At 57.3% G+C, this 17,866-nt stretch overlaps 6 protein-coding genes across 6 annotated transcripts; 3 read left to right on the top strand and 3 right to left on the bottom strand.

The window, feature by feature from the left end:
* Window positions 1-999: 999 nt before the first annotated feature.
* PHYSODRAFT_360742 (hypothetical protein) lies at window positions 1,000-3,539 on the top strand (the record flags this gene model as incomplete). Its single annotated transcript, XM_009529843.1, has 3 exons — window positions 1,000-1,003; window positions 1,221-1,609; window positions 1,728-3,539. 3 exons carry the CDS (start codon window positions 1,000-1,002, stop codon window positions 3,465-3,467), a joined length of 2,133 nt encoding a protein of 710 aa, XP_009528138.1. The 3' UTR covers window positions 3,468-3,539.
* Window positions 3,540-5,992: 2,453 nt separating this feature from the next.
* PHYSODRAFT_545408 (hypothetical protein) lies at window positions 5,993-7,814 on the top strand (the record flags this gene model as incomplete). The annotated part of the gene is made up of 1 exon (XM_009529842.1): window positions 5,993-7,814. The coding sequence occupies one exon, from the start codon at window positions 5,993-5,995 to the stop codon at window positions 7,625-7,627; it is 1,635 nt and encodes a 544-aa protein (XP_009528137.1). The 3' UTR covers window positions 7,628-7,814.
* Window positions 7,815-7,990: 176 nt separating this feature from the next.
* PHYSODRAFT_301465 (hypothetical protein) lies at window positions 7,991-9,988 on the bottom strand (the record flags this gene model as incomplete). The annotated part of the gene is made up of 1 exon (XM_009529841.1): window positions 7,991-9,988. The coding sequence occupies one exon, from the start codon at window positions 9,986-9,988 to the stop codon at window positions 7,991-7,993; it is 1,998 nt and encodes a 665-aa protein (XP_009528136.1).
* A 361-nt stretch (window positions 9,989-10,349) lies between these two features.
* Window positions 10,350-11,795, bottom strand: PHYSODRAFT_252947 (hypothetical protein; the record flags this gene model as incomplete). The annotated part of the gene is made up of 1 exon (XM_009529840.1): window positions 10,350-11,795. One exon carries the CDS (start codon window positions 11,793-11,795, stop codon window positions 10,350-10,352), a length of 1,446 nt encoding a protein of 481 aa, XP_009528135.1.
* Window positions 11,796-12,953: 1,158 nt separating this feature from the next.
* PHYSODRAFT_252970 (hypothetical protein) lies at window positions 12,954-14,669 on the bottom strand (the record flags this gene model as incomplete). Its single annotated transcript, XM_009529839.1, has 1 exon — window positions 12,954-14,669. The coding sequence occupies one exon, from the start codon at window positions 14,667-14,669 to the stop codon at window positions 12,954-12,956; it is 1,716 nt and encodes a 571-aa protein (XP_009528134.1).
* Window positions 14,670-15,268: 599 nt separating this feature from the next.
* Window positions 15,269-17,761, top strand: PHYSODRAFT_332774 (hypothetical protein; the record flags this gene model as incomplete). The annotated part of the gene is made up of 1 exon (XM_009529838.1): window positions 15,269-17,761. The coding sequence occupies one exon, from the start codon at window positions 15,269-15,271 to the stop codon at window positions 17,759-17,761; it is 2,493 nt and encodes an 830-aa protein (XP_009528133.1).
* Window positions 17,762-17,866: the final 105 nt, after the last annotated feature.

The raw sequence follows: 17,866 nt of genomic DNA, 5'->3' as shown, positions 1-17,866 counted from the left end.
GCGCGTACGGTATCATCTCGCTGAACGACCTCCTTCAAATCGGCTTCGCACATGAAGTGTGGACTGGTGTTTCCTTATCAAGACCACCACAACAGCGCGCGGCTCGATGCGCGGCCTGCGCAGTGTGCACCGTACAGTTGGTAGTGCATGTTGTGTCGGATCCAGATGGTGCACCAATTTCTGGCAATCACCACTCGGTCACCGAGTGGGTGGCGGTGTAACTCACTGCCCGTACACACTGAAGCTCGCTTGTCGCGACGGTGTTCTCGCACGACAGGAACCACAGGCAAAGCGCTACAGTATGAAAGCGGAAGCCTCTTGATTGAAAAAAGAAGTCAATCGCAGATGGCAACCAGGTCGAGGCTTCAACGTACAGGTGCAACCGGGGCCGAGCTGGTTTGATTACAATCGCAAACTGGTGCCCGCAGGCTTGCAGCAGATGCAGGAGCGGTAAGCGCGGCTGACTCGCACGAATGCTCCACTTCCTGTCGCTACCTGGCGCCTCCGGTTGCTGCCAGCAACTTGTTGGTGCACCCAGCAGCGAAAGTTGTCGCAGATTGAAAGACACATCGCGAATGCCGAGTGCTGTCCGCGTCGTTCGTCCAGTCGCGGTGGCATCAGTTTTTTGTCACGACGGGACCAAATTGAAGACGAAGATCGAACGGGAGCGGAGACCGTCGCCTTCGCCTCCACCGAAAGCATATTATGGAGTGTCGAGCACGAAATATATATTCTCCACGCGATGATACCGGCCACCTTCGCCGTGTGGCTATTGTTGATGACTTGCCGTGTATTGCGGGCACCCCAAGCAGCCGATACATGTAGCTGTTAGATCTGGTATAGCAAGAAGACATACCAAGGCTGTATTGTAGCATTTCAAACGTTCCATTTGTGTGACGCCCCAATTGGTACCGATATGTACCGATGGTAACCTGGGTACGAGTAGGTGTCAGTTTCATCTTGTCTGCTGCTCAATTCAATGTACTTGTTGCTCATACAATGAGTACGTGTGCAAGCGCACCGCTCGATCAACACTAGCGCAGCCAATTGCTCAACCTACACGCACAGACTCAGAAGGGATAGTGCAATGGATTTTGAGGGGCGGCAAATGAGCCTGCGTGCTCGCCTGTGAGCAGCGGCAGCTAGACACAATTGCCTGCATGCATGCACCCGCTCTCAAAGTAGCCTTGTCGATGCAAATCCGCGTTCCACCTCAACAGAGCGGAATGAAGTTGGCGACCGGTTTTTCGCACGCGCGACGGGATCCCGTCGGCGTCAGCAAGCGCGGGCGTGGTGGCAATCCGCGCGGTTTCTTGAGCTCATTTTTGCCTCGGACTCGGCGACTGCGAGTGGAGAGAGCGCCAACGGTGGCTCTGCGGAGGCCAGCAAGCGGATTCATCTGCCCCTCGCCAGCTTTTTACACCGCGCGCCATCAGCTGGACTGCAGCCTGGACTCCAGGCTGGAGAGGGGGCGCCACGGTTAGCTTACCAGCTGTGCCTGGAGTCAGGTACGTCGTCCTCAAGTGGCCTCGCCTCTCCCTCTTCGCAGCTACTGGCGCTCTTGTCGCGCACTCACCACTTCCCGTTTGACTCGACCTGCTCCGCAGACGTGAGCGAGGGATTAACTTGACGAACCTCCGACGTTACCGGAGACGTTCGTGCCCATTATCGGAGACCGTCCTCGTCCAAACCTTATAGCTAATTTTGAAGCGACCTTACTCATGCAGCTCCGATTCCCACTGCCCGAGGGCTACTTCGCCAAGTTCGAGCTGCTGCCGGCCGAGGCGCAGAGCTACCGGTCACTAGCGACCGACATCGTCCGAGAGACGAACCGGGACTTCGACCACTACGTCAAGGACGGACGCAACCTCATCGACGCTCACACGTGGAAGCTCGCCAAGTCCAAGGACCGACTGCAGTGCTACCGACGAAGCAGCACTCAAGGCTCCGCGCATCAACTCGGTCTGTATGACAAAGCGGGCGGCGATGCGACCGCCACACGATCGAACAGCGACTCGTTCACCTACTCGGCCCGGTCGCGTCCGTCGCTGAGCTCGCACAGTCACTCCGGGTACGACGACGCAGGCAAGATGTCGACGTCCACGCGATCGTCCGACGACGGCGAACCGAGTCGCAAAAGCATCAAACCAGCGGTCATGGGCTACGGAATCGTGGGTGGATCAGTGGATGACCTGGTCTACGGGCTGTACCAGTCCTCGACGGACGAGATGAAGACACTGGCTGCGTTTCTGGGCGATGACTCGATCATCGACTGTGCGGTGCTACACACAGTTCGACAGACTCGCTCGTCGTATCTGGGACTTAAGTGGAAGCTGTCGCGTACCGTGGGTGGCAACCGCGACTGCTGCTACATGGAGTACGTCGGTGTATCCGAGGACGCCAACGGCCATCGCTTCGGCTATCAGGTGCTCGAGTCAGTACCAGTCCGCAACTGCCCGCAGTTCGATGACAACTCGATCGTGCGTACCAACATTTCCTTCTGCTACATCTTCCGCCCGGGAAAACTCGCGGACCAAGTCGAAGTGTTCATGATGGGGGCGTACGATTCGTCGGGCGACGTGCTCACGGCCGGTGGAGTGGGCGACTACCGCAGCTCGATGGAAATGCTGTTCAACCTTCCGACGGCGTTGGTCGGAGCTGAAGCGAAGAAGATTTCCGCCATGGTCGCCAAGCAGTCCGGCGCCTTGCGTGGCGCAAGCAGCAAGAACCAGAGTGGTAACCACTGCTCAATTTGTCGTGCCAAGGCGGGCCTGTTGTCGTCCCACTCCAACTGCCAGACGTGCGGCGCTGTCATCTGCAGCAGGTGTCGTATCCGAAAGGTGACGTTCTCGCGCCGAGGCAAAATCAAGGTTTCTTGCTGCAAGATGTGCGTGGTCATGGTCAAGGATCAGTCCCCATTCGCTGGTGAGCCGCTTGAGCAGCAGCCAGCTAAGCCGAGGAAGGTGCCTCGCGAGGACATCCGCAGCAGGAACGACAGCAGTAGCAGTAACAGCGTCAGGATGGACATGATCAACGCGTCGGTGTCGACCCTGTCGCTGACGGACTCGGAGTTCTCGTCGTCCTACCAGTCGTGGCAGTCCAGCTCCATTTCGTCACTGCACTCGGACATCGACGAAAGCTTCCAGCACTCAAATGGACCCAGCTCCGGTATGATTCCGCTTGATCAAAGGATGCCAGCAGTGATGGAAACCAGCCAGGCTCTTACGACTTACCAGAGCGAGCAGCAGCGTCAGTACGAGCAGCAACAGATCCAGCAGCAGCAATTCCTCATGCGTCAGCGCATGAAGGCGAACACCAACCCAAGCTATCCCCCGATGGCACACCAGCGTGCGCCGACTACTCGCGAAGGACTATACAATCAATTGCTGGAGCTGCAGATGAAGGCGGAGCAGGCGTACAACTTGACCAACCAGAACGCCAACATGATGATGAACCCGAGGCGGTAGGTTGTAGCAGAACTGCAACACAGACTCGTCGAACGTAGGGTATAGATATTAACCTTAATGAAACTTTTTCGTTAACCTTGTTCAACTTAGTACATGCTCGAAACGATTTATCAGCAAGATGCACCGACATTGAGGACAAATGCATCAAACCGTCCTACCATCGCGGTTCGGCACTCAATCCAACGCATTTCGTTGCGAAGTCGATAGCCTATTGGTCCCTCTCAAGCCGTACGCAAAGTATCTCGCTGCAAAATGAAAGCTCGAGCGCTTCGTTTGAGATGATTCAATGGGGTCTTCATCGCTGTTCGCCCAACACCAGCATTGCACATCGAAATGGAAACATGAAGTCACAGATTTCGCGTTATTCTGGTCTTCCCTTCCGCTGGTCCCGCGGGTGAAGTAGGTGAAACAATTGACGCAGGGAAAACCGGTCGAAAGAGCCTTTCGCAGACATCCAAACCATGAATGCTAGGTCTTCATGCAAGGGTTGTGGCCCAATACATAGAAGTACTACCTTGTTAGACGACTGCCAACTGTTCAGAGTCCTGGAGTGCTGTAGCATCAATTGTTGCTCAAGTTAAAGCGAATATTCGTTGAGCAGCTTAATGAAAAGTGTCCGAGAGGTCTGCATTGGGCTGGCGAAACACAACGGGCCGAGAAAATTTGAGGCCGGGGCGTACAAGCGCTCAAGGCCAAACGCGTGGCTGTCCACTGATAGCACTCGATTCCTCCTGGTGGTGAGGACTGCAACTGCAACCATCACATCCTGGCGCGTCTATCGTTGCAGTTGCAGCTTCAAACACGTTTAACGTCCAAACGCGACGAGGCAGCCAACACGACAAGCGCGGAGCGGCCGGTCGCCCCGACGCCGAAGGCGCTTGCTTGAATCTTCAAGCGGCTCGATCCTGCAAGGCTGCGAGACGTACGGAGCTGCGGGCCAACCAGACGCCGCTCGAGCGCACGACTGGCCCAGCCGAGCGGATTTCCGGTGCGATGTTCAAGCAGGGGGAGCCAAGTTCAAGCTCCAGCCCCCCGTCTATTGTTTTTCACAATCGCTGACCGACCAACTGCAACCAAGAGCCGCACGCGACGAAGCAGGAATCGCTCTGGTCGTACACAGGCCGGCTTGAAGGCCCCTTGCAGTTCGGGCCGCGGCCGGACCGTGACGAGCCATTTCGATGAGCCAGCTGCGCGTTGCAGCGGTCGAATTGGAGCAAGCGGGGAAGGCGATTGGCTGCACGGGGCATCGAGGGCTGCAAGGGCTCGATTTGACACGAGCAACGACGCCGTACGCCTCCACTTCAACTTCAAGGTTGCCTTTTCGAGCAGATACTTTTGCCACGTCTACGGTGCGCAAGTTGCGCACCATCTCTGCCTGCGGGCGCCCTCGGCTGCGCTCACTGCGGCGCACCGATGCAGAGGAGGGCGGCGTTGCTGGGAGTCAAGTGCTTGACACTGAATTGGTCTGGAAAGTGTACTGTGCATGCTGTGGGCCAAGCGAAAATGACCACAGCTTTTGCAGCATCTGAGACCTTGGGATGTAGCCATGACTTGGATCGGATACACCATTATTATTGCCACGAGTTAACGAGTGAACTGTGATGCTGGCCTTGGTAGATCTTACACTAAGTCACAAGAACTGCGCTCGCAGATAAACACCGCAAAACGCCACTATAACCCAGCACGCGGAGACCGAAAGCGCTGCGTATTGCGTTGCCAAGAAAGACAAGCACCTCGCCTCCACATCGGTACGAGCTCGGATCAGAGCGCGTGCATTCGGGGTCAAAGATGTAGGCAGTAGCCATTGTTTGCCCATTCTCGAAGCGTCGTCCATCCCCTCCCACCTCTTTCAATTGAAACCCCGTACAAGCGCATAACGTCACGTGGGCACGCGATTGAGCGGGTCACGTGCAACTGACAGTGTCGTACGAAGAAAAGCTGGTGTGGCAACGCTGAAAGCGCACTCGACTATTCTCATCTACGCGTTCGATCGTTATGCGTATGCTGGTGGGCCACGATTGCACTCGCTGCTTCGCCAGCGCCGTGGTATCCTATTCCGACGGTCCACACCCTTCCTCCCAAAAGCTAAAGTCCGCTGGACATAATAACACCGCAGGAAGATCAGAACCGGTGCATCCGGCGCACAAAGACAAGACGTGACCGAAGTTTGGGGACCGATTTAGGCTCTGGGGACGTTTTTTTAAGCACCCGGATACTTTTCTAATTCGGACCTCCTTACCATCACCCGTGAATTCAGATAACCAGCCTCGGCTTCTCGTTAAACGATTCACGTTCAAACTATAGTAAAACATCCTCTTTATACGATAACTTGTGCAAACTTATAGTCGAGTTAGGCAGGCAATCCTGAACCGCTTTAACACCAACGGGAATGAGCATTCACTTCGGGTCTCACCCTCCGCTTCGCTTCAGCCTCTGTCATTCTGCAAACTGCTCGCTCGCGCGCACTCGCCGCCGCCCAAGAAACCTCCAGCCCCGCCCTCCTCTCCTTCGTATCTTGTGATCATATGCAGTCCGTCGTGCGCCAGCGCCTGACCTCCCGCTCCGCCGCCCGCTCGGGCTCGCTGCTGCGCCGCGCGGCGTCCGCCAAGGCGGCGGCGCCCGAGCCCGTGTTCGAGAAGCGCGACGGCTCCAAGGGCGAGATCAACAGCGCGCGCGCGTTCATCGACTTCAAGCGCCAGGCGGACCCGTACCGCGACGTGAGCGAGCGCGTGCACGACTGGAACGAGATCAACTCGGGCACGCGCGACCCCACCGAGCGCAAGATCCAGGCCGCGCGCTGCATGGACTGCGGCACGCCCTTCTGCCAGACCAACACGGGCTGCCCCGTGAACAACCTCATCCCCGAGTGGAACGAGCTCGTGTACCGCGACGAGTGGAAGGAGGCCATCGACCGCCTGCACAAGACCAACAACTTCCCCGAGTTCACGGGCCGCGTGTGCCCCGCGCCCTGCGAAGCCGCGTGCGTCGCCGGCCTCGTGGACGACCCCATCACCATCAAGAACACCGAGTACGCCATCGTGGACCGCGCCTTCGAGGAGGGCTGGATCGTGCCCCGCATCCCGCGCCGCAACGGCCTGCGTGTGGCCGTCGTGGGCTCGGGCCCCGCCGGCCTCGCCACCGCCGACCAGCTCAACCAGAAGGGCTACCACGTGACGGTGTACGAGCGTGAGGACCGCATCGGCGGCCTGCTCATGTACGGCATCCCCAACATGAAGCTGGAGAAGAAGACGGTGAACCGCCGCGTGGACCTGCTGCGCGAGGAGGGCATCGAGTTCGTCACGAACGCCGAGATCGGCGTCTCCATGCCCGTGGAGAAGCTCCAGGCCGAGAACGACGCCGTCGTCCTGGCTCTGGGCTCCACCGTCCCGCGCGACGTGGACATCCCCGGCCGCCACCTCAAGGGCGTCCACTTTGCCATGGAGTTCCTCACCAAGAACCAGAAGCGCCTCCTGCTGACGGTGGACGGCAAGCTCCAGAGCGGCTGGGACCGCAACTTCGTCACGGCCGAGGGCAGGGACGTCGTGGTCATCGGCGGCGGTGACACGGGCACGGACTGCATCGCTACGTCCATGCGCCAGCGCTGCAAGTCGGTCGTGAACCTGGAGCACAACCCGCAGCCCCCGGCTCAGCGCGCGCCGCACAACCCGTGGCCCGAGTACCCGCGCATCTACGGCGTCGACTACGGCCACGCCGAGGTGCGCTCCGTGTTCGGCGAGGACCCGCGCAAGTACGCGCGCGTCACGAAGGCGTTCAAGGGCAACGACAAGGACGAGATCACGCACGTGGTCACGGTCATGGGCGAGAAGGACCCCAAGACCAACTTCATCACCGAGATCCCCAACACGGAGGAGGAGATCCCGTGCGACCTGGTGCTGTTCGCCATGGGCTTCGTGCACCCCGAGCAGAAGATCGCGGAGTCTCTGGGTCTCGAAGTGGACCAGCGCCGCAACATCCGCGCTGCCTACGGCGACTACCAGACGTCGGTGGAGGGCGTCTTCGCCGCTGGTGATTGCCGTCGTGGCCAGTCTCTGGTGGTGTGGGCCATCAACGAGGGCCGCGGCGTCGCGGACGCTGTGGAGAAGTACTTCCTGCAGGAGGGTTTCCAGCCGGAGGTCTCCCAGAACCAGCGCTTTGGCTAAGTCGTGCCTCAGACGAGAGTATGTACCGGTAGACCTGCATCGATGCCCTATGAAGGCGCCCCCTGCACCCGACGTCACGGCGCCTAGCCTAGCTGGAAGGAAGCAGCAGAGACCGCCTCGCGCAGCGAGCAGAGCGATGTAAAGATGAGGGATAATTATTCTAATACACGGAGAGGTGAATCCGCTGAACGAGTTGGTCTACATGCACAGCCTGATGCCGCGTGGCGCCCCCGATGCCGCGCGAGCCATCGGCAACGCGGGAATTCCGAGGTCGTCTATGCGCAAACACGAGGACATCGGATGAGAATGGATGGTGAGTGCTTCATCTACGCGTTAGATCCAAGCTTTACTGGATGAGCAGCTCTACATGCGGATGATGGGCACAAGACCGCGCAGTTTCGAGACCCCGGCCTTTATAGCATCCGCGTTGCTCTTGTTGTAGCGCAAGTCCAGCACGCGCACGCCCGTGAGCATGCCGACGTCCGTCACCTTGCAGCAGTCCGACAGATTGAGCTCGTGCACATCTCGCAGAGCCGACACGTCCTCAAGCTGCACGCAGCCCGAGAGGTTGAGCGTGTGCACTCTGGACAGCGCAGAGACGTCTCGGATGCTCGGGCAGTGGCGTAGCGACAGCGTGTGGACCGCTTCCAGCGCTGACACGTCCTCGATACGTGGGCAGTAGCTTAGATCCAGCTCTCGAGCGCGTGCGAGCGGAGACACGTCCACGAGCTTCGAGCACCCGGCGAGCTTCAAGATGCGCGCGCTTTCAGCCAGCGGACGGGCGTCCTCGAGTGCGTCGCAGAACCGCAAGTCGACATCCTGCGCCCCCGAGATAAAGCTGACGTCGCTGATGCGAGAGCACCCGGACAAGTTCACCTTCGCTAGGTGCTTGGCCGACTTGGCCAGCACTTGGATGTCCTCGAGCTTCTCGCAGCGGTAGGTGACGATCGTGTGAACCTCGCGCAGTGACGACCCCAGCGACCGCAGGTTCTTGCAGAAGCTCACGTCGAGCTCTCGAACGCGGGTCAGACCTTCAAGACTCCTTAATTGGCTGCACCTCGAGAGCACAAGGCGATCAAGTGGAGGCAGATGCTGCAGCTCGGAGCTTGTGAACGCCGTGCAACCTGAGAGGTCCAGGTCGCGAAGACTCGAGCTTTTAGTCAGAGCTGACAGATCGGTGACGGCATCGCATTGCCGAAGGGAGAGCTCCTGCACTCCATCGCCCAGTGCCGAGATGTCGCTAATGTGTCTGCAGAGCGCGAGCTGGAGCTTGGGGACACGTCCAAGAGCGCTCACGTCTGTGACGTTGATGCATCCAGTGAGGTCCAAGTCCTGTACGCCGCCAAGTGCCGAAACATCCACGACCCCCAGACATTTGCGCAGCTTGAGCGTGTGCACTTTGCCGAGAGCACTGACGTCGGTGACATTGATACAGCCCGAGAGGTTTAACTCGTGCACGTTGCCCAACGCGCTTACGTTCGCCACGTTCGCGCAGCCACCCAAGTTCAGCTCGTGTACGTTGCCTAGTGCACTCACATCGGTCACCTCCGGACAATTCCGCAGGCTCACGCGACGTACGCGGCTTAACGAGCTGACGTCGCTGATACCCCGACACACGTTGAGCTGCACTGACTCGCACCTAGCCAATGGCGAAAGATCCGTGACGGCGTGGCAGTAGGACAAGTCGACGTGCTGTGAGCGGCTGAGGAACGACACGTCCTCCAGGAAGTTGCAGTAGCTCAGGTCCACCTCCCGAATGCCGTTTAGCCAGTGCAAACCGTCGATCTGGCTGCAGCCACTCAGTCCCAGCTCCTGCAAGCGGTTCACGCCGTCGAACAAGCTCACGCGCACGATTCCGGACAAGTTCAGCCCCTTCACTTGACCATCATGGCCACTCCCGATACAGTCTTGCAGCACATTGGGGCAGCTGTACCGCATTGGAACGCTCACACCGTCTTCGTCAGTGTAGCTCTCGCTGGTCGCTTGAGCTGGTTCGGGTTCCGGTGCTGGTTGGCTGCGATCAAGATCGACGATGAGACCTCCCGAAGCATTCACGTTGTAGTGAATATTTTCCGGCGCTTTGTCGCTCTCTGGATCACCGCCGACGGGTTGGAAGGCTACGTTGCGGAGGTTTTTCCACTTGCTCAGGACGTGCAGCAGCTCCGTCACTGAGCAGACCAATGACGCCTCTGCCCGTAGCTGAATGTGCTCGTGGATGACGTCGTAGAAGAAGCGGCTCACCTCTGCCAGCGCCACCGCTTCGTTCAGTGTCAGGAACGGGATCAAGTGTTCGTCCCAAAGCTCGATTGGCATCGTGTGCTGCAAGTGGCACTCAACACCGTCACTTGACTGTTGCTGCATTTTGCGTTGGGAAGAGAGACGTATCCGCGGGAGATCGAGGCGGAGTGCACGATGCACTGGAGGCGTTAAGGGTGGAAGTGCAGCACTGGGCCGTCTCAAAAATGGCCATCCAGTCTGATAGCTGTTTTCGCCATGAGGAGCATCATCTGGAGAGCTATCAGTCCTTTGCAGTATATATACAGCTCAACCACTTCGTGCCAGGCTGTGGGAGCCATACCGTCTAGCAACGGATGGCAAACTTTGCTGCCTCTGCCTCCTTCGTGACGTACTATTACCGGTAAATGAAATCCGTGTAGTGGAAGAGAATGAAGCGCATGATCGCACAAGCTACAAATATTCTCTAATACTAAAAAAAAAAACTCTAATGTATATCGCTGCTACCGCCATCACATCCAGGACCCCCTCCAATCGGCAGGCACGAAGTGGTCGGGTAAACACTCATGACGTTTACCATGACCGTCCAGCACAACGAGAGTGCGAAGTACAGGAGAGTCACGATACCAAAAGCTCGACTGGATCCACCGTTCAGTTTGAGCTGCTGTGTCTCCGCTTTCTGACGCGGCAGCAGCGGCAAGAAGAGCAGCCCCGCCAGATTCAATGAGTACCGGATCAAGAGGACGTACGTCACCTCCCAGCGGACATGGTGCGAGTCTTCGACGATGTCGGCATTGGTCACATCGAAGTGGCTGTTGACGTTCTTGGTGAATGTGCTGGCAAGAGGGATGGCGATGTTGGAGATCGACCCGACCAGACCGTACACTGCGCCTTCGTTGCCTTCTCCAGCCAACTCCACCATGACGAAAGTGGCGATGACGAAGGAGATACCGTTGGGAAGCGCTTCTGCTACGGGCACGCCCAGCCAGAACCACTGATTACGAATAACATCCCAGGTCGTAAGCATGGTCACTGCGAAGTCCATGATCGTAACGGAAGTGAGCGCAATGGTGTGCATTGTCCGCCAGTTCCAGCGCAGGCCGTACTTGCCTGTGTAGTACAGTGCGAGAGCAAACACGCCGTTGCCGACGATAGCCATGACTTTCTGGTTAAGAGGAGTGACCCCCGCCCAGTATGACTGCATCGGGTCGGCGCACGTGATGGTAAAGTTCTCGCAGATGCCGGAGAAGTACTTGTACGCGATGACCTGGTACATGGGGCGCAGCTGGATGAGGTGCCACAGCTCGGCAAGATAGTCCCGGAAAATGACGCCCGGGTGAGGCTCTTCCCGGATGCAGTACCACGAAAGCGGGATCACTGGGAAGCAGCACACGCTCAGGATAGCCATCAGTTGTGGGAAGCTCAGCGAGAAGTCAAAGTCTCCTCCGTAGTGCGTCCCGTTGAACGCGAAGCCTGTGATGATACTCGACATGGTCACGAAAGCCGTGCGCACCAAGTAGATCGTCGTCTGCGTGTACCCGCGCGTAGCCTCCGGTTCGCGTTGAGCAATCTCCACCATCATGGCGTCTGCTGCCACATCCGCTCCAACGTAGCCGACAGCGGCGATCATCATCATCGCGACGAACTTCCCGCCTACGTGGTGCGCTGACTCGTTGAAAGTGGCGACAATCTCGGGTGTGAGCTCTTCCTCCTCCATCGTAGCGTACTTGTTGTCCGGGTAGTATGGCGCGCCCGCATCCATGCAGGCCATAGCGACCAGCATGATGAAACACAGCGTCCAACCGATAACCATGAACGGACGACGGCGGAAACCCCAAATAGGGACGCAATCCGTGATCAAGCCGTAGAAAATCTTGAACGACCACGGCATGTTGAGCAACACCGTGGCCGACACCACCTGCGTCCCCTCCATGTTAAGATAGTTGAAGAGAAATGGGTAAACGGTTCCGGGCAGCGTCCCGAAGATCATACCAACGGCGGCGTATTGCGCGACGATTCCAATGTAGTCTCGACTCCAGATATTGACCTCCCCGCCGTCACGCAGCGCGCCTCCTTCATACAGCTGAGGTGACTTGGTATCGAGATGCCATTCGTTTTCTTTTCTCGGGGAGAACGTGTAGGACGGAGCTGGTGCCAGCAAGTCGATTTTTCTGCGCGGCGTCGTGCGCATTGGCTCCTCGAGTATCGGCACTATGGTTGCGGTCTAAAACTAAAATTCGGGAATGGTCCTTTGATAAACACACGTCGACATGGGCCCTGTCGCGCACTTTTCAGATTTGATGGCGGAAGGCATCAAGTTCTTGTGACCATAAACCATCTGAAGGCTAGCCTGCTTCAACCACGACTTGACCGACATTTGGGACCAAGAAACGATGGGGACAGTGACATACGCCAATGAGATTGCTCATACATACGAGTCCCAACCGCCAACTTCTAGCGTATGCTGTCAAGCTCCCGGCTCTCAGTTGGAAAGACACGCTGGATTCAACCGCTACAGACAGAAGGCGCGCGTATGTATTGCGTGAACCCGCTCAAGATTACCAATTCGGTGTACCGGCGCAACTTTTACTTAGTATGTAGCGGTACCGGTATGCGCTTGCTGTCAAGAAAGCGAAGAGCTTGGTGAGTTTGTGGTTGCGATCCTGCGATTTCTGTAAGCTTTGCCTCCAGCAAGTTGCGTACCCTGGAAATACACTGGAGGCAAAGTCACGCTGCCTGCCCCGCTGCAGCATCGACACTTACAGAGCTCAGCATACGAGCTCTTCCAACCTTCCAGCTGTAAGAAGCGGGAATGAGTGGTGCTTCCCGTAAGGATCGCACAGTATGTATGTCGCGTAAACCTATGGTCGTCTTGTGAGACGAAGGCAGGTTTGAGCCATGCAGATGCAGATGAGTCATTGATTAACGTACTGTTGAAAGCGAGATCTTGCAGTCTGAATCATTGTGTGTTGATGGCATCGACCAATTGTGCACAGCAAATAGAAGCAGAATAGAGGTAAGCACTGTACTGTAAATGAATCAGTCCATCGTAGGAAATACACAAAATGAACCTTAATTAAAAAATTAATGGCTATGACTGGTGATGATGATCATTACTTGCGTTGCATCCAGGGCCACCTGCAATGCGAAGACAGGAAGTAGTCGGGTAAATGCTCAATACATTCACCATAACGGTCCAGCACAGCGTAGCCGTGAAGTACGTGAGCGTTAGCATCCCCATGAAGCGACTCGAGCCACCAAAGTGCTTGAGCTGCTGTGTGTCTGCCTTCTGACGAGGTAGCAAGGGCAGGAAAAACAGAGCAGCCAGGTTCACCGAGTACCGGATCAACAGGACGTACGTCACCTCCCATCGTACGTGCCTTGAATCCTCGAGAATGTCGCTGTTGGTCACGTCAAAGTGGCTGTTCACATATTTCGTCAATGTGCTGGCGAGAGGCGTTGCCATGTTGTACACCGACCCGACCAAGCCGTATACGGCGCCTTCGTTGCCTTCGCCGGCCAACTCGACCGTGACGAACGTTGCGATCACAAAGGCGATTCCATTCGGAAGGGACTCTGCGGCAGGTACGCCTAACCAGAACCATCGGTTGCGAATGGCGCCCCACGTCGTGAGCATCGTTACGATAAACTCCATAGCCACAACCGAGATAAGTGTGTACGCATGCATCTTCCTCCAGTTCCAGTGAAGACCATATTTCCCAGTAAGATACAACGTGATCGCGAACACTCCGTTCCCCACAATTGTCATGATCTTCTCGTTGAGAGGTGTGACATCGGCCCAGTACCTTTGCATCGGGTCCAAGCACGTGACGCTGAAATTCTTGAAAATACCCATGAGAAACTTGTACGCGATGACCTGGTACATGGGTCGCATCTGAACGAGACGCCAGAGTTCAGCGAGGTAATCTCCGAAAATCAGGCCTGGGTGAGAGTCTTCCTCGATGCAGAACCACGAGATCGGGATCACTGGGAAGCAGAGAACGCTGAGGACGAGCATTAGCTGAGGAAAGCTCAGCGAAAAGTTGAAGTCTCCTCCGTAGTCCTTGCCGTTAAACGCAAACCCTGTCAGAATGTTTGAAACCATTACGAAAGCCGTTCGCACCATGTAGATCGTTGTCTGCGTGTACCCGCGTCTAGCGTCCGGTTCGCGCTGGGCAATCTCCACCATCATCGCGTCTGCAGCAACATCAGCTAAGACGTAGCCGACAGCGGCGATCATCATCATCACAACAAACTTGCCGCCTATGTGGTGTGCCGACTCATTGAAAGTCGCGATCATCTGGGGAGTCAGGTCATGCGGGTCCATCTTAGCGTACTTGCTGTCTGGGAAGTACGGAGCGCCGACCTTCTTAAAGGCCATGAAAACCAACATGGCGACACATAGCGTCCAACCGAGGACCATGAACGGGCGACGTCGGAAGCCGAAGATAGGGACGCAGTCCGTGAGCATGCCGAAAAATACCCTGAACGACCATGGCATGTTGAGCAGCACAGTGGCCGACATGACCTGAGTGCCTTCCATGTTGAGGTAGTTGAAGAGGAAGGGGTAAAGTGTGCCGGGGAGAGTACCAAAGATCATACCAACGGCCGCATACTGCACCACGAGTCCGATGTAGTTGCGTCTCCAAATGTTCACTTCCTCACCCTGTCGAAGCGCGCCACCGTCGTAAATCTGCGGCGACTTGGTGTTGAGATGCCAGTCGCTGCCTTTCCGAGGAGAGAACGCCGATTCGAGGTGCGGAGCGGGAGCCAGCAAGTCGAACGTCTTGCGCGGCGCCGCCTGCATCGCTTCCTCGAGTATCGGCAGTATGGTTGCTTGTGTTGTGATGAAATAGGAGGGGGGGGTGGAGCGATTGGCAACGGGCCAAGCCATACATGCAGGACACATCTCTTGGACTTTGCGACGGGCTGAGCAACATCGAGACGAACAGCAAAAAGAAGGAGCTTTTCAGTGCGAATCGAAGCGGCATTCAACTGCACAGCCACGAACCTTGACCGACATTTGGGAGCACGAAACGATGGGAAGTCGTGCAGAGCCTCGGACGGGGCAATTTGATTCGCACATTTGGTGTTCCGAGCGCGCGAGCAACGGATTAAAACCCCATTACCTATCGCAAAACCCCCTGTCCAGCTTGAACACAGCAAACTTCACGAATTAACCGAGTCTAATGCGTCTAGCTAGACCTAGTCAATCAGCTCCAGCTTCAGCCGCTTAATAAGCACCCAAATCGATCGATTTGCAAAAAAATAGGGCATAGTGTTCGGTTTTCACAATAGGTCAGACCGGTATACCGACCAAAACCGACAAAACTGAGGCAATCCTCATGGCTACATGTATGTGTTGCACACCTCTGAAGTAACACATCAACTCGCCAAGTCAGCAGCATGGAGCTCCGGCGGCGCCATGCCGCGGGCGCTGCAGGCCTCTCGGCTGCGCCCGAGCCACGCGTGGTGCTATCCGAGTCTTTACTGCGTCGCCGCCGCCCGTTGGTGCTCGCGCGTCCACTGCGCTCCGCGTTCCAGCGCCTGGCCAAGCCCAAGAAGGTTTCGACCACTGAGGACCAAGCAGCCATCTCGAGCAACTCGAGTGCAAGCGCCCACACGCTCAGCGGCAAGCGCCGGCGCGGGTCGGAGGAGGTCGCCGCACCAGCCTCTGGCAGCCACTTGAAGCTGCAGCGCTTCGCCCCGACGCAGCGACTCGTGGACGACTGGGCGGACTTCTGCCTGTACCTGGAACTGGACAATGCGAGTGACGCGCAGACGCTGGAGGACGCCCACGCGGTGGTACAAGTGGCGGCCAGCGCCCTGAGAGCCGCGGGCTGCCGCGTGGCTGTTCACAGGCTGCAGGCCCCCGACTCGGAGGTGCTGGCCGCTACCAAGGAGGACACGCAGGCCTTCGCGCTCTCAATCGGCAGTGAAGTGCCCGACCAGAGCGTCACGGAGCGAGGCGCGTGGGCCGGCCGAGTGGCCATGCAACTGGCCCCGTGGGTCACGCAGCACCCGGACTACACGAGCCACGTGCTGCCTCTGAGGGGCGCGGCGCAGTGCCAAAGACTGTGTAAACTGATACTGGCCGAGCTCAGACTGGAGCTGGACGTCTGCTGCTTGCACGAAGACGGACACGGAGAACTGGGCAAACTGACGGGCGTGCCTGTGCTGCTGAGCGCCAGGGAGAAGCTGCTGTCCCAGGTCATGCGGGCCGACGGACTCACGAACGTCGTGCTGTACCCGCTGCATCGAGACGAAGCGAGACGCCAGTTGACAAGGCGCTGGGGCGCGCAGAGCGCCTTGGCGCTGCCCCCGCTGGAGGAAATCTACGCGTACTTTGGGCCGAGAATCGCCATGTACTTCGCGTGGCTGGCGTTCTACACGCGGATGCTGGTGCTGCCGAGCGTCTACGGGGTCGTGGTGCACGTGCTCGGGCTGTTGAATCTGGCCCCCAGCTACACGGTGCACTGCGTCTTGGTGGCGATCGGCACCTCGCTCATTGCCGACATGTGGCGCCGGCGACAGAGAGAGGTAGAGTTCGCGTGGGGCTACGATGGCGTGCTGTCGTCCGTGCACGCGACGACGAGACTGCAGTTTCGAGGCGAGTGGATGCAAGACCCCGTGACAGGCGCGAGGTGCTTCGACTTCCCACACCACAAGCGGCTACTTCGACAGCTTCTGGCTGTTCCGTTGCTGGTGTCCATGTGCTGCTTGGTCGGGGGCTATGTTATCGGGCTTCACGTGCTCTCGGAGCGTCTTCGAGCGAGTTACAGTGAGAGCTGCCGCCGGGCGTGGGCGCGAGAAGAGCAGGTTACGACGAGTGCTGGATATTGGGCGTACGTTGCGGATAAATGGGTGCCAAGTGACGATATGATGGTCTGTGGACTGGTTTCGCATGGGCCAAGTGTCATGAACGCAGTGATTATCTACGTTATGGACAATTTGTACCAGTTATTAGCTCGGAAGCTCACGGAATTTGAAAACTACCGCACTCTCGACGAGCACGAAGCGCATCTGGTCGCCAAGCGAATGCCTTTCCATCTTGTGAACAGCAACGCGTCTCTCTGGTTTCTCGCCTTCTACGTCCGTCGTCTGGATCGAGTTCGTGAGCGATTATGGATTTTGCTAGTGGCAACGCAGTTGATTGATAACTTCAAGGAGGTGGGATTGCCCCTCGCGGTGTCAGTTGGTGGCCAAGTGCTGACAGCGGAGAACAAGCGACGTCGTCGACAGAGTCTCGAGAGCCTCCAGAGTGAGGACATTGAAGGCAGTCTTCGACCCCGCAGGAAAAACTCCATGCCTCAACTTCGAGCAAAGCAGGAACGTGAGCGAGTGGATGTTGCGAAAGCTGCTACTGAACAGCGCTTAGCTCGAGTGCTCATGCAAAAGCGGCAAGCCACCTATCGTGACACGTTTGCAGACTACAAGGAGCTCATGGTGCAGTTTGGCTACGTGACTCTGTACAGCCCAGTGTTCCCCCTTGCCGCAGCATTCGCTTGGCTGAACAATGCAATCGAGAGCCGATCGGACCTCCTCAAGCTGGTGAACCGCCACGGATATCAACGACCAATTGCAATGCATGCGAGAGGCATCGGCGTCTGGGAGAAGGTGCTGGTGAGTTTCGCCGGGGTGGCTGTTGTGGTCAATTGCGCTCTCGTGTGGACCTACGAGCTAGACGAGTTACTGCCTGCGTGGACGGACCTTCAGCGATTCGCTTTCATTGTGGGGTGCGAGCATGTGATCTTTGTCATAAAAGCTTGGTTGAACTGGGCTGCCCCTGAGGTGCCAGTAACCTCGTCGCTTGGCAAGAAGCCAGTGTTGCCGCCCGCTGGACACGCAATTCCAGCTCAAACCGAGAGTCATATTTCACTTGCTGCAGTACACGGGTAGCAACAATTCGCCGCTCGTGGGAATCCAAAAGATGAAGAGTTTTTAAGAACCGGTATTCCGCATTGGATTCATTAAGATTTTAGACAGCGACAACACAACGGACAA

Source organism: Phytophthora sojae, assembly GCF_000149755.1.
Source record: "Phytophthora sojae unplaced genomic scaffold PHYSOscaffold_5, whole genome shotgun sequence".
NCBI classification, from domain to species: Eukaryota; Oomycota; class Peronosporomycetes; order Peronosporales; family Peronosporaceae; genus Phytophthora; species Phytophthora sojae.
The sequence above is the reverse complement of the archived record's forward strand: the minus strand, read 5'-3'. Positions and strand labels throughout refer to the sequence as shown.